Source organism: Sturnus vulgaris, chromosome 8 (genome assembly GCF_052056855.1).
Source record: "Sturnus vulgaris isolate bStuVul1 chromosome 8, bStuVul1.hap1, whole genome shotgun sequence".
NCBI lineage: Eukaryota > Metazoa > Chordata > Aves > Passeriformes > Sturnidae > Sturnus > Sturnus vulgaris.
Window position 1 is genome coordinate 38,016,923 of NC_142250.1, and position 16,083 is coordinate 38,033,005.

General features: G+C 44.5%; 1 protein-coding gene across 2 annotated transcripts in view; it reads left to right on the top strand.

Moving 5' to 3' along the window:
• The window catches only part of INPP5A (inositol polyphosphate-5-phosphatase A), a 168,563-nt gene that overhangs the window by 126,254 nt on the left and 26,226 nt on the right, over positions 1-16,083 (top strand). For both annotated transcript variants that reach the window (XM_014890666.2, XM_088169487.1), the window contains exons 10-11: positions 12,135-12,230; positions 12,560-12,634. In XM_014890666.2, coding sequence (XP_014746152.1) covers positions 12,135-12,230; positions 12,560-12,634 — 171 coding nt within the window. The remainder of the gene's footprint in view (positions 1-12,134; positions 12,231-12,559; positions 12,635-16,083) is intronic.

Below are 16,083 nucleotides of genomic sequence, written 5' to 3' on the forward strand. Positions count from 1 at the left end.
TTGCTTCTTTAGAGGTCCACTCCAGTTAGCCCAGACAGCCCTTGCCAGCAGGTCAGAGGCTTTCCCAGGAGTTTGCAGTCACAAGGCTGTGGTTTCATAGTTTGCTGTGTTCACAGCAATGTCTCCCTTCTTTTTGTGTCTCAGTGATGTTTAGAAGCTGCTAACAGACAATTTAAAATGAAAAAATCACGTGTGGGAAATCAGCCACTGGAGTGATCAGTCAGTGGTTCTGTTCCTGGAGTGGCTGCCAGAGGAATTGGTGAGTGTCCTGTGTGTTACCAAGAGGCTGTGCCTTTCTGAAGGTTTGTTTTAGTCAAAGAGCTGCCATTTGCTTCAGTTGAGGATGAAATCAGTGCCATGTAGGATCTGCTATATGTAATTAGACTAGACAAAGGCACAGTCTCTTCTGGATGGAGTTTCAACCTGCAATTTCTTAAAGCTTCCTGAGCAGACTTTTAGATACCTTCAATCTCAGCTTTGTTTGTCATTAAAATAATTCCTACTGAGTTTGATGCTGGTGGAAAAATATTCCACTTCTGTATTTCTTTACTGTGTGAGTGTCATTGATGCTAATAACTATCAAGTGAAATTTGCACCTGACCACAGGCAGCTGATGGAAGATTCCTTTTAGCCATGCACTGCATCCCTGCTAGAGACAGTCAATAGGTGAAATCTGTGCAAATGAGCAGAGTTCCAGTGAGGGCTACCCTAAACAGGACTTAAGCTATGCACCCGCCTTTGTGCCAAATTTTTCAGGGTTTTTTCTCCTGTAATGAATACATGTATTTTGTGCATTGGAGCATGGCACAGGGCCTTTTGGATGGCAGGCTCTTCAAGAGAGAGGAAGAGAGTTTTAATCACAAAAGCAGAAACTTCAGCCAGAGGAATGATTCCACACTTTGTTTCGTTTGTAAATGCTGCGTTTTGGCTTTTGTGAAACAGAACCCAAGTCCAATTCAGGACAGAGCTTCAGGGATTCTTTCCATGGGGCTTTTTGAGTCTGAAATAGTGCACATGAAAAGAACAGGAGATTGAACATAATTTGTTCCAACAGCTAGTCTAAGATTTTTTCCAATCAAGATTCTTTCAGCATATTCCTCTTTGTTGAGCTGTAAGCAGCTTTTAAAATAATGGCATTAGCCTATATTTCAGGGCTTTGCTGGGTGTTTCCAGCTCTGGTGATTAGTTACAAGAAATAGAAATGCCTGTATTGTAACCTTTTAATGGCTATGGGAGACTTGTAAACCAAGTTGAGATTTAAGCAATTTGTAGATTTCAAAATGAGCTGTAGAGTTCATTGAGAAGGAAAAATGCATCATTGAAATTCATGGTGCCACTTTGGTTTTCTTAGCTGAGATTTATCAGTGAAAGCCATATTGCTTTCCCTTTGCCTTTATTTTAAAGCTCTTCAAGACATTGTTTTTAAGGTCCATTTCTTTTACAAGCTTTTCCTTTCAGCTTGCTCAGGGTATTGGGTCCTATGAACATCTGTTTGTGCCTAAAATCAGCCAGGACCTGGACTGTACCCTGCCTCCCTCCTCCCCTTTGTTTCCAGAGGCTTTTGTTTCCGATTTCATGCTATCAGAGGGGCTGCATGTTTTCCTGTGTGAAGTTGTCAGAGAGATAAAAGCACAGGAGCAGGGTCACATTTCGAGGGATGGGCATGAAAAATTGGTAAAATGTATCTTGAGGGCCACCCACAAGACTTGCCTGAAGAAATTCAGAAGTAGAGAATAGAATTGTAATTTTAAAATAGTGCAAATTCCGGGGTGGAATAAGTAGTAATGAAGTAAGTGTTCAACTGGCAGAAATCTCTTAGTCAGATTTACACTTGGTTGACTTATTCCTGTTAGGTAGCTTGGGTGTCTCTAGCTGGACTTTGTTACAAAGAAAATACCTTCGTGTTCGTTGTGCTGCCTGCCCTGTCCCTTCAGGATGACAGTGGGAAGGTTCAAACCCAGGGTGTTTCACCTTTCAGCCATCAGGGTGCACTGGGGAAAGCAGAGGCACTGCTGGAGGTTTCTGCCTGCCCAGAATCTTCAGTGCAGAATCACAGAATCCTTAGGTGGCACGATACAAGACCTGCAAGGAGTGCAGTCAGGAGGAGGACGATGATAAAAGCTCAAACAGTGCACGTTAATTAACCTAATGAAACACGTCTTGCAGCAGGGCAGCAGGGGGCTGTCCTTGCACCTGGGGCTGTGGTTGGTGATGCTGCAAACCGTGGTCAGCAAAGCACGGCCACTCTTTGTGTGACATGAGTTCAGAGGTGGCACCCTGGTGTGGAAAAAGGCAGAGGGGCTCATGGGGTGGCAGGAGGGCAGAACAGGCCCAGTCCCAGCCTGCTGAGCCCTTGGCACCTGCAGTGACACAGCAGGGAGGGCTTGAGGTGTCCTGCAGGTGCTCCCTGGGAGGACTGAGCAGCCAGGGAAGAGCTGTGCCTGTCCCTGGTTAGGGGCAGCAGAACTAAAGCTGTGCCTTGCTGGGATTTTAACTCTTCACTTCGCTCCCTACCACGTATGAAAGGAAGAAAAAAAATGGTTTAAATGGTACAACAGTACTGGTTTAGGTCAGGGATTCACTAAGATGGTTCCTCTTGTTTTAGAAGCTTGTAATGAGGATTTTGTAAAAGCAGATGATGAGGAAACTAATGAAATATGTAAGTTGTGTTTTTCCCAAGGCAGCTGATAGATAAGGGATGCCAAGCAAGGTGTTATCCTGCTGCCATACTGCTTCTGAATTACTAAATTATATATGTGATACAAATCAGCCCAATACTGGAATTTTAAGGAGATTTATTTTTTCTATGTCTTTTTCAAAAGAGAAGTTAATTATTTTTTCTTATATGCATAAATTATTTGCTATTTAATATGACAAGCTAAATATATATTCTGAGTTTTGCTGAATTTAGCAGCATTTTTGGCTATGGAATCAGCAGGGGAACACTGAATATGCTTTGGTTATTATTGAATTTATATCCTTTATGGTAGTAATTTTGGATATGAATTTGTTCATAATCAGAAATAGAAGAAAGCAGCAACACTGCAAAGGGTGTAACAGTAGTGTAGGTGAGTTTAAAGAGGAGCACTCACAGAGTGGTTTTGGCTTCTGTTAGTGCTGGTATTTCAGCCTGCAGTGCCTTTGCTCAGGGCTCTGTGTGCAGCTGCAGGCGTGGCTGTGGGGTGACATCCATGCCCTGGCAGCACGGCTGTGGTGGCACCGAGGGACCTGCCCACCTGTGCCAGGTGAGCAGAGCACACCCATCCTCACACTCTGTCACAGCAGACAGCTGGGCAGGAATCCCCAGGTTAGAGGAGAAAAGGATAATCTGTTGCTTTCTCAGCAGGCTGACCACCGTGTTTTCATGTCTTTCCCCACTTCAAGTATTACTTGTAGAATTTAAAAGCTGCTGATAACACCCATTGTTGGTCTTAATGGGTATAAATTCTTTTTAAAATCACAACTTTCTTATACCAGCAGTTTTCTTTGGCATAGCTGTCTACTTTTGGATGGGTTAAAGAATTTACTTTGTTTAGCTTTGTCTCAAAAGGGAAAAGAAGAAAGGCTAGAGTAAAAATTAATAGCACATCTCAAAATCTGTTACAACATCTCCCTCTTTTCTGACTAAAAGTGAGTGAAAAAGGCCTCAGTAGAGGAAATAAAGAAGTTATTACAACTTCTACTATTTTGTAGAGTATGAAAAAGCTTTCTGTATGTTAAACAGTCTTGTGGACATCTGGCATGATTGGTTTTAATCTGCTGACTAAAAAGTCAGGATTAAATCTTGCTTTACACCTCTTTGTATTGCGGTCAGTAAAGTGACAGAGCTGCCCTGAAACAATGGCACTACTTATTCCACCCAATATGCCATGTGGTAGATCACCCCCTTTTTCAGCACCACTTCTCTGCAAAGACAATGAAGCATCTGGTGGGGTTTTCCTGTGTCCAGGATATTTTTTGTCAGTAATTTCACTCAGCCGCTCTGCTTAGCTCTCCCTCGGTGCTACTTTTTGAGATGGGGTTTGCCAAATCCAGTGGCAAGAGGTCAGCAGGCCAAAGTGATGAATTTTTATGTGCCTGTTCCTTGTGTTTCTGCTCAGTCATGATTCTTTGCTCGCTGTGCTGCCTCTGAAAGGGAGCCACAGTGAGCAATTTGTCCTCGCAGCCCGGGGAGAATGGGGAGGCAGATGAGTTAAAGCAGCGCGGATGAGTGCAGGCAGAGCTGCTCACAAATGTTTTCTGAGGGCAGAACAGAATCCTCCTGTCACTATTCAGCACCACAGGGGCTTGGGAGATTTGTAGCCTGTTGGCTTTCGATCAAGTGACAAATGAATTTAACAGCACTTAAAGATACAGCAGAAAGAATAGCACTTCACAAGGCAGCCCCAGCTGCGAGCTCTGAAATGATGCTGCATTAACACTTCTGTACTCGTGTGGCTCACACATTGGAATCTTGGTTTGCTCAATGAAAACAATTTCATCTCTGTTTCAGAAACTCTGTGGAATGAACCTTCTGGTGGTTTGGCCCAGCCAGGTCCCATCCCCTCTGGGGGTGTGTTTGGTTGTTACAAGCAGGAGGACCCTGGCTGCCTCATTTCTTGTGGAGCTTTCTGTCCTCACTCAGTGCTCTCAGTGCTGGAGCCCAATGAGCCAGGGATCAGCATTCATTGCAGGGTTAAATCCCTCTGAATCCCCAGCCAGTGCTGGGAGATTGCTGTTCCTCCAAGTTGTTCTCTCTCTGACCAGCTGTGCCCTTAGCTGGCTGAGGGCTGTGGTCCTGAGCCCTGAGCTGTCAGTGCAGACCATGTCCTGGGGGTCCTGGGGGTCCTGAACGCTGCTGTACTGCACAACACCTTCACAGCTGCTCTCACACCATCACAGCCCGTGCCAGAAGGAGCTCAGACTGCATCACCAGGGTGCTGAACACAGGCAGGACATAGAACATGCCACCCTGTTTCCTCTCTCCACGCTGACTGTTGTACTCTCCAGATGTTTTTCTGGAGGGTGTATGTCTAACCTGGAGGGCATGTATCCATCCTGGAGGGTGTGTGTCCATCCTGGGGGCTGTGTGTCCATCCTGGGGGACACATGTCCATCCTGGGGGGTGTGTGTCCATCCTGGGGGGTGTGTGTCCATCCTGGGGGACACATGTCCATCCTGGGGGGTGTGTGTCCATCCTGGGGGGTGTGTGTCCATCCTGGAGGGTGTGTGTCCATCCTGGAGGGCATGTATCCATCCTGGAGGGTGTGTGTCCATCCTGGAGGGCATGTATCCATCCTGGAGGGTGTGTGTCCATCCTGGAGGGTGTGTGTCCATCCTGGGGGGAGTGTGTCCATCCTGGGGGCTGTGTGTCCATCCTGGGGGGGTGTGTGTCCATCCTGGGGGACACATGTCCATCCTGGGGGGTGTGTGTCCATCCTGGGGGCTGTGTGTCCATCCTGGGGGGGCTGTGTGTCCATCCTGGGGGACACATGTCCATCCTGGGGGGTGTGGAGGGCACCCATCCATCCCACTTAGGATGTGCTTAGGCTTAGCAAGAGTCCAAGCCTGAGCTGCTGGCAGCTGACAACACACTTGTGCCTCATGCAAGTCACTTACCTGTTCCACATCTCAAATCTCATCTTTTCTAAGAGACTAAGGATTTTTTGCTGTTTTGGATAATAGGAAGAAGAAAAAAGTTTTTTATTTCTTTATTATTTCTAATTTTGTGATAAAATGTATTCAGTGCCTGCCTCAGGAAATCTAGATTTTAGCTACATACATAATTTGATTTCAGAATTGCCCAACACTACATGTTTTAAAAGTCAGCTCCCAATTATACCTGCTGCTGAGAGTCTACTATGTGGGAGCCAAAGGGTCACAATCTCCAAAGGTTAAGCCTTGAACTTGAGCTGTGTCACATCATTGATCTTGTAAAAAACTCCCCATTATTTTAAAGGGCACACTGCTGAATTTACTCCGTTGGGCAGTGCTGGTTGGGAGTGTTCTGGGCTTGCTGCTGGCCCTGAGGTCAGCTGGGAGCTCGGGGCTGGCTGTGCCCACCCTGTGCTGTGTCAGGAGCTGAGCTCCCTGCAAGGCTTGAGGAGAATGGAGCTGACAGACTCCAGTGGCTGCACAGCCCAGTGCTAGAATTAAGTCAAGAAGCACCAAATAATTTTCTTTGGTGTTGGCTTAAATTTCTGCTATGTGGTGTTACTGCTGCCATGTTTGATTTCTCATGGCTGTAAGAACCCTGGAGTTTGGAGGCAGCAGAAACACAAACACCATCAGTGCAAACACAGGCAAACGTTACCACAAAGCAAAGGCAATTCTTGGCACACTGGAGCAGATGGGGCTCACAGGCTGCTTTACTTTTAAAGTGAAAAACAATAGAGGTTCTTGGTCTGCAAGTTAGATAAAGGCAATATAAGGAGAGAAGCTGCCTCTCATTGCATTCTTCCTGAATTCAAGACAGCAGGGGATTTTATGTTTCTCTGCAGAAACAGATTTCCATCACAGATTATATGTGCTTCATCAAAGTCTTTGCTGAACAGAAACAATACACCCAGTCCTCTGCTTGGTCAGCTGGAGTGGAAGAGTGTAAGTGCTCTGAAGGTCTCCAGCGAGGAATTTCTCAAGCTGGCATTACTTCATGGCCAAAGCAGAAAAAATAATGGAAGATAAGTAACAGAACATCTGAGTAGATCTGAAGAGGATTGGACCTTATGGGACAAGACATAGATATTGCAGAGAATTTCCTCAGGAACAGTTGGACTGTCCCAGTTTCTGTAATTATGAAAAAGCAAATATTTCTCTTTTAATACTCCCTCAGGACTACTTGGCATCAAGTAGTAATACAAAATTATTTAGAAGGATGGACAAGAGAAGGGAGGGTATTTTTCTGGCAGATTGTTTCCAAGTTCCAGATCTTGTAGTGCTGTGGGTTTATCTGGATCTGGTCACAGTCTGAATGCATATTATTGATATCTGATGTCAGCAAGTGAATTTAATCTGAGGCCTTAAAAAGAGAGCAGGGGAGCCCTTTACCTTTGCCAGCAGAGACCCTGCACAGTTCCACGTCCTGATTGACACAGGGCCAGACAGCTCCAGGTGAATTCTTTGTGAATCACTGTATGGATGCTTTGCTGAACTCAGGCTTGAGATCATAGTCAGGAAAATGAAATGAGAGAATACAAAAAGATGTGCAACCTGACCAGAGAGACTGAGAGAGAAAATAAGAAGGGAATCAGCATGCAGGGGAATACAGAAAAGGAGTTCTAGCCTGAGCTGTAATCTTGGAGAATCTGAGAGGCAGAGGCCTTTTGGAAGTAATTCAGATTCTTTCCTGAAGAAGAGAATTAAAAAGAGAGCCATCATTGCCACCAGCTGTTGGCACAGAGCAAAGCTGCTGAGGCCAGGGGCCACAGGCAGACCTGGGGAGGGACAGGCAGTGCCACCAGCCCATGGCACTGAGCTGGCCACTCTGGCACTGGGCCAGCTGCTCCAGCTGTGGCCAGCTGCTCCAGTGCCCGTGGGGGTGTCAGCAGTGTGCTGTGCTAAGCCTGGCCACTGCCTCCCGAGCAAACAGGAAAAACTGGCAAACAGGAAAAAAGCCTCCATTTCAATGGCAAGGTAGAGTTTAAAAAGCACAGTGTCACCTGTCCTGGAGGTAAATGCACAGCTCTCACTGACTCAGAAAGTTACATGTAACTTTGTTTATCTCCCTTGCAAATTTTATTTCTCTGATGTCGTGTGACTTGGGGACTTTGCTGTTGTTGTGTTCCCAATATCCAGGAAATCGTGTCATCTCCTCAAAGGTGAGGAGGAATCCAAACAAGACAGATGCTCCTGTTATTCCCAAAGTAGCAAATTTCTTACCTTGCTGATTATTGCAAATACAATTTGTATCCAGATAAGAATAAGAATAAGAATAAGAATAAGAATAAGAATAAGAATAAGAATAAGAATAAGAATAAGAATAAGAATAAGAATAATTTTTTTAAATTATTATCCTAATTTAATTAATGCCAGATTGATTTTGGGTCTTGAGCAACATTTCAGAAGTGTTTCACTTACATAATTAGATGACACATGTGTGTCTGTCTTTTCTGTCCTTCCAGAATCCACAGAGTATGTAGCTGAGAAAAATATCAAGTATCTTAAATTTAGTTGATTTGGTTGCTCATGTGCTCAAGACTTTATTTCACTTGGCTCCTGTCAGGAGTCTGCAGACTCTGCACTCCTCTCCCAGCACTCACAGCCGTGGGCACATCTGTCCATCTGTGCTCCTTACTGCAAATTCCAGTGGCAACTGTTGCTGAGCTTTTTGAATTGTAAAGGAGCAATGTATATATTCTATTTTCTCTTCTGTTTTTTAGGAAGAATTCTAAGTAATAATAAGTCCTAAGAAGTGTATTAAAACAGAACAATAATACACATCTTTAGCATCAGTGGGACAGGATGAGTCTGTGGTTGCTTGAATACCACGTTTTGGAGGATTTCCCTCCCACCCCCCAAAAATTTTTGAGGGACCTACAAGCATGTAATAGCTCACACATCAGGAGGTGGACACAGTCTAAAGGATGTTCAGAAAGCAGGAGTGTGGAATCAATGAAAAATCAGCTGCAGTTTTCAGCCAAGCAGGAAGCAGCAGTGCAGTCCACAGCTGCTCACACTGTTCCCATATAAACACAATATAAAGTGTTTTAATATAATAAACAATATACTGTCACGTGTTTTACGTATATAACAATTGTTTTAATGCCTGTATCCCTATTTACTGGAAGTATGCAGAAATGCAGTCTTAAACATTTTGATTTGTGATGTGTTTTGAAGGTGTGTTATGCTGTGAATCAACAGCATAATTCTGAGAATTGCCAAGTTTAGAAGTCCAAATTTGTCTCTTGTAAATATAAAAAACATTTCCTCCTAGCTTTGTGTAACAGGACGCTGTTATTACGTTCCAAGGCCGTTGTCAGGAAAGTTGTTACTATGTTTTACCATTCAATACACATAAATTATCGCAAAGGGTTATTTCAAAAGTGCTACAAAGCATCTACCTGTGTAGAGTGTGGGAGAACAGGAATGAGATATGGCTGTGTTTGCCAGGGAAAAGCTGCCTGCTGAGCTCTCTTTCAGCTCTGAATACAGCTCTCCTGCAAGCTTTTTTACCAGATCTTGTTTCCAAAGAAAAAAGGATGGCTGTTTTTAAAAAAATATATATGTAGAGTTTGGATATCTGGTTTCCCCTCTTATGCCCTTGTAAAAATATACCTTTGAGGGAATACCCAGCAAGGAACAGTGAGTTTTCATAGCATTTTGATTTTCTTTGCTAGCAACAAAAAATCCCTTCATAAGCAGACTTGCCTAAAAAGGCACATGGTCCCGAAAGTTTTCTGCTTGGGTGACTACGACTGTGCAGAAATTGAAAGGAGGAGAAAAAAAGGAGTGCCTCCAGCTTGTATAAGAAATGAACCTTTGCCCAATCACTTTTGTCTGTGAATAAGGTAACTTTTTGTGTGTGTGAAATTTGAAAGCAATAAGGTATGTGGGTCCTTTCTCTGTATTGGTTCTCAAGAGTCGATCGCGGGGTTTTTCTTTTGGAGCCGGCCTGACGTTGTGAGATAAAGCAGCTCAGGGAAAAAATGTTCTCAAGCAGATGCCTTTAAGAGACAGAAATCATGAATTTGTTGAATTGCAACCACTCTGGGGGTGGCTACAATGACTTTTTGACAGTGACAGTAACTCTGCCGTGTCTTTTCGAGCCCTTCTTTGGCCCATTCACTCTGGAAAGCTGCTTAAGCGCCCTTAAGCGCATTAGCATTTGGATGCTCGGGGACCGTATTGACCCTCATTTGGAAAGTTTAAATGAGTGAAAGATGGAGCGATTTGTTAGGGCTTTAGAAACCGGCTTTAGAGAGCTGCGGGTTTTCCGCTCTGGTTTGTTCGGGTGCTTGTTCTAATCTGGTGTGCTGTTTGAAGGGACCAGACTGATTTGTGACACATGAGCCCAAAGCCTCTTTTTTTTGGGCTTGACCCGATTATCTGATCTGTGCTCTGAATTTCAATCAGGCGGGCTGGGAATGGCTCTGGCCGGCTGAGCTCCGTGCAGTTGGACACGGGGGCACAGTGGGCACAGCCGGCACTCGGAGCATCGCCCACCTGCCCTGGCTGCTCCGTGCTGAGCTCCCAGCTCCCACCGTGGCACCGCTCTGCCAGGCAGGATTCAACCAGCGAGTTCCCCTCTCCTCCCAAGCCCTCACAAAAGCCCCCGAGGTCCTGCAGAGGAGATGATGAAGCTCCCGGAGCAGCCCGTGCCGTACCTGTGCTCTCCTCCTCCAGCCACACCTGAGGGTGCACAGGCACTGCAGCCGTTCTGGTGCTGGGACTGTGCCCAGGGTAAACCCAGAGCTGGAGGGACGTGGCACTGCTTTTGGGGAGGGAGGAAAAAGTCGGGAAAAGTTTGTCAGAAATGGACATCATTTGTTCAGTGAAATGGGGAATCAACACCTGTTTCATTCACGAACTTGTGAGAACAGTAACAGATTGGTGGGCTTTTACCAAATCCCATTCAAGTTACTTGTTAAAAATAAAAGCACTCAACTCGCTGCTTTTTATTTGCACTGTGCCAGTAGGCAAGGGCCTTTATCAAGGATCAGATTTTTATCAAATGGGAGCAGAATGTCCATTGACAGATTGTTCCCATTCTGGCACTGGGATCCTCAGCTGAGATCTAAAGTATTTGGAAGCAGGTGGATTTTTGTTTAAATACATGTTTGGCATGTATTTCTGCCTTCAGGAGAAGGCAAGAATGGGGAAAGGAGAAGTAGTTCATGGTGTTGTGTAGACACTTCACCTCTGATAATGAATCCAAATATAAATATTTCTGTCACTGAGAGATAGAAGCTCGTAGTAGAATGTGGAAGTCTATAACACAGAACATATTTATTTTACAAATTAATACTATGCAAACTGAAATCCTTTTGTGTGGTTAGTATGAAAAGGAAAGGGATGAGCAGAGCAGGGAAATCACCTCTTTGCCTCTCCTTGACTCTGTTATTTTCTTTAACAAAAACCACTTTTCTTAAGAGCCTCTAGCAAGATTAGGTTCAGAAGGAAGGTCTTTGCCAGTAACCATACCCAGGGCTGTGCACAGATCTGTCAGCAGCTTGTGCCTCAGCAGCAGCCCTGGGTGCTGAGTTGCCTCCCAGGTGCGGGGACACTTCTGTGTCTTTGAACAATGCCCAGTTTGAACAATTTCCTCAGTTCCTGACTATTTCCTGGTGGTTCTCAGCAGCCAGGCAGAGGAGCATGGGGAGCTCTGCACAGCATCCAGGCAGGGAGGCTGCAGAGCACTTTGTGAAATGTGCACAGTTGAAATGTTAATATGGAGATCCCTGCATTTCAAAGCACTTCACATACTGAAAGCTTTGCTAACTGCTTTGCTAAAAGCTCTAGATTTCCACCTGTTGTGGAGGCAGCCCTTTGAGCAGCCCATCTCATGTTATTCCCCACTACCTGTCCCAGCCAGGCAGTGGCCAATGGATCAAGACCCAACACTTGCATGGAAATTCACACCTCTGTGCCTGATAAAATGTTGGCTCATAACATATTTTAGGCACCCAGTCCTCAGAATATCTAGAGATGTGATGTCTCTTATTTAAAAGAGGGAATTTGCTATGCAAAGTAAACTGTGAAAATTGCTGTCAGATTGTGTAAGCATTTCTCAGACTTGCAAAGCGTATTTGTAACATGAATTTACAGGGCAGATTGTTTTACAAACAAGGGTGAACTCACAGAACCGGGTCATTGTCTGTAAGCAGTGCTTTGGAGGATGTTTGCAGGCAGTGTGTGATGCAGCCTGCAGTGATACCTGTGAAAGAACCTGCCTGTGGTACAAGCTGAATGTCTGTTTGCCTTTCCTGACTGATATTTTCTTAATATTGCCTGTTTCTCTCCAAGTGGTAATTCAGTTCATTGTTTCAAGTCCATCATAAGTGGAAGTGACTTAAATTAGCAATGCCTTGTATTTCGACCTACAGCAAATTATATTTCATAGGGAGCATTGAAGACACATGTGTTGATAATGTTCAGTTAAATCTGGTCTTCTGCTGCATGTAAACTTGTTTCCCTTTCTCCCCTTATGTTTTTCTTAGACACTATGTGCAAAGGCCACAATGCAGACCATCCGGGCAGCTGACACAAATGAAGTAGTCAAGCTAATATTTCGTGAATCTGATAATGACCGAAAGGTAAACAACTTAATGCTCTTGGCACCCCTGTGTAAATAGAAACAGTGTTGAATGTTCACTTTCTTCTCTACAAAGCACGAATATAGTTGTTCCAAACTGATAATGTAAAGGGAGGGGAGGATATAGATTGTCACACCTAATGCTCAGTTAATTGGATCTGTTTAAGCGATTGCCAGCCAAGCAAATGGGCGAGCTGACAGGGGCTTTGGACATGTGGAAATGTGTGGTTTTAAAGGGCTGCTGTCTCTGAAAGGGTCACTGCCAGCAGCTGGCTCTGAGTCGCTGAGTCCAAGAGCTTTGCTGACCTTTCTCCTTATTTTTTTATTTAGGTTATGCTGCAATTAGAAAAGAAGCTCTTTGACTATTTTAATCAAGATGTATTTAGAGACAACAATGGCACTGCGGTAAGTTCACTGCTAAACCCTTTTACAGGAGTAAGTTGGGAACTCACATACAAATTACATTTCTCTAAGCAGCCCTTTTTATCCTTATCACCCCTCCTGTCTGCAGAATGAGAAAAGATAATTCAGCCAACACAATAACTGCTCCAGATTTCCTCATAACTTAGCCAGTTATTTTGTGTACAGACTCTTAACTTTGACACGTTTGCCTTCTTTTTCATAGAAGAATATTGTAAATTAAATGTACCCAACAAATCACTTTTCTTGTCTGTCCTCTAGTCTGCATTTCTTCAAGCATCCTATTTTGATTCCTAGTTCCTCATTGTGCATCATGCAGTAACTTAGGAAAAGCCCTTAAATGCAAAGCTCTTCTGAAAATACTTGGGTCTTCTAAGTGTCCAAAAATATACTAGAAACACAAGAGTAAGTAGAATAGCAATCTCAAGCTGTGCAGCAGACTGTCACTGTTTGGACAAGCATACAGGGCTTCCCAAGAGGATTAAGCAGACAGGGAACACAAACACTGATTTTTAATAAGGACTCTGATTTTTCTGTGGAGAGGGGCATCGTGTTTTCTTTAATGTAATTTTATTTCAAACGGTAGCCACTTCATTTTGGAAAAGCTTGTATCACTGCTTGCAGCCTTCTCCATTTCATCCAGGGTTCCTAGGAGTTATGTATCCAAGGGAATACAGAGAGGGCCCTGGTCCCACTCCCAGTTTAGCTGCACTCTGTACCAGTCAGGCAGTGTGCTGCTGCCAGGGCACATTGCTGCTTTGTGCCTGGGGGTGGCTTGTGCACAGATCCATGGCTCTGCACCTCCTCTCCTCTCCTCTCCTCTCCTCTCCTCTCCTCTCCTCTCCTCTCCTCTCCTCTCCTCTCCTCTCCTCTCCTCTCCTCTCCTCTCCTCTCCTCTCCTCTCCTCTCCTCTCCTCTCCTCTCCTCTCCTCTCCTCTCCTCTCCTCTCCTCTCCTCTCCTCTCCTCTCCTCTCCTCTCCTCTCCTCTCCTCTCCTCTCCTCTCCAGCCAGGTGCTGGAGGGCTGTCTGCAGGCTCTGGGACATGGAGGGCAGCTGAAGCCTTGCTGCTCTCTCTGATTTTAAGTTGTCTTCACCTGGGAGATTGATTCCATGTGAGACATGAGGTGTCACTCATTTGTTGGGGTCAGAAGAGTTTGATGAGGGAGGTCCATGAGGGATGAAGATGTGATTCCCGTCCAGTGCCTGCTGCTGTCCCACAGCGTGGCTCACTCAGCGGGCAGTGTTCCTTCAGATGCACTCACTGGGGTGTTGGGTTTCAATTTACAAGGTGAATGCATCCCCGGGAAATACTTCATGTTTCTTTCACTGACGTTTTGCAGTTTTGGGGCCATTTAATTCAAAGCAGTAAGTCTCCTCCCAATTCCTTTTTCCATATTAATCACATTCCTGAGCCAGGTTTTTTTCCTCTATGTGTATTATTATGGTAACTTTTCCAGGTTGTTTTTTTAAGCAGCTCAAGTATTTGTCATTTGTGTTTTCCCCCAGTGCATTCCTGAAGCTGTGTAAAGCTCTTCTTGGTGCTTGTTTGCCATGTCCTGCTGGTATTTTGGGTGGCTGCTGCTTGATTTACATACAGGGCTGTAGGGTGTGAAGGTCCAGGCAGAATCCCACTTAAACACATTCCATTTCAGAATCAGCAGTCATTTCTTTCATGCATCAAGAAGTGGGAAATCTTCCAGATCAAACATGGAAGAAAGAGATAAACGATATAATGAGCCATTGGAGATAATCTAATCTTCATGGTCTAGTTAAACACGCAGCACCATGATCACTAAAAACAAACTACCTATCTAAAAGGATAAATGTCTCTGTGCCGAATTCAACCCAAAAAATCCATCGCATCCTTCATCAACCGCCGGTCTTGTACCAGCCTGACAGAAATTTAATTCAAGCTGGCTCCTGAAAATAATTATTGTATTTTAAGAGTAGTAATCATTGGTCGGGACATGATTGAATGTGTCCATGCCTATTGACTTTTTCTATGATTTATAGCTTTGTGTAGTCGATATTCCCATCGAAATTGTATAATTAATTATAAGTGGGGCTGTCAGGTCTGCAGGATGGAGTGCCCTGATGAGTATTTGGGAAGATTAAATTTTCCTTAGCTGTACCAATGCAAGGCTTGGGAATTTTCACAGCACTGGGGCTGTTGGATAAAGATGTTTTCTGTGTGTTTAGCAACTGCTTTAGCTCAAAATCCATTGATTTTTCAGAGGGTATTTTTTTATCAGTGCCGTGTCTCTTCAGTAACATTGGAATGTGTACGGATGTGACAAGACCTGACAAATATTTATTATCAACAGGCTGTTTTATCATTGTCCATACACAGTTATTCCTTCCTTTTTACGTTGTAATCAACAAAAAGAATCTTAATATATATTTATAAAAATGTTTATTTTTTATAAAAAATCTGATATAGATACAAATCACCTGTTTAACAGAAATTCAGTCTGAAATGCAGACTGTAATCTCTCGGGTCTAATTTTTCCAAACTAATCTGTAGCTTATTCAGACTTATCTGTAGTTTATTCCAAAGTTAGCTTAGCAATTACCTGTATTGATTACCTCAGAGTGCAATGACCGTTCTGTATCATTGTATTTCAGAAAGGAACACCCAGATTTACCCCGTTCTGCGGTGATAGAAGGATAAAGCCTATTTGAGAGCAGCTGTTGCAGAAATGCAGCAGTGTTTGTTTTCACGGCCGTGCTGAGCTGTAGGGCAGGGCTGTGGAGCATCATTCAGAGCCCCCAGGGCTGTGGAGCATCATTCAGAGCCCCCAGGGCTGGGAGGGGAGGGGGTTTCACAGGGCACGGCCGCAGCTCCTTGCAGCCTGGCATCTGACACTGCACTGCGGGTTGCTGCTCTTCCATCAGCAGCTCAGACTCTGATTTTGGTTCCCTGCTGTCATCCTGCTCCGGGGGCCTGCCCGTGAGTGGTGGAAAAGCACAAATGAGGTTTCTCACACCTTCCCAGAGGCTGCAGCCCCTGCCTGGGAGCCACCACATCAGCCCTCGGTGCTCCTGCTCCTCCTCTGGAGCCCTGCCTGCGTTTCCTGGCGGGGTCTGCAGGGCTGAGCTCACCCACGCTGCCCCACCAGCCTGGCACCCACACAAAACACGGCTGGAGCTTTGGATTCCCAGCCCTTAAGTGATAAATTCAGCGTGCCAGTGCTCCCAGGAGAGGGGCAGAGGGTTCTTGAATAAGCCTACGCTTTTACCAGGTATTTGCAGATTCTTTAATTGTTCGTGATAGATCAAGCTATAAGTGTTTTTGGTTTTTTTTTTTTCAAAAGGAGTTCCCTGTTAATTTCAAAACAATCAAAATAAAAGCAAGCCAAGGGTAATTATGTAATGAAAAAAATATAATCAGGTTATTGACTTGTACTAAAGAACCACAAGCTAAATTGTATTTC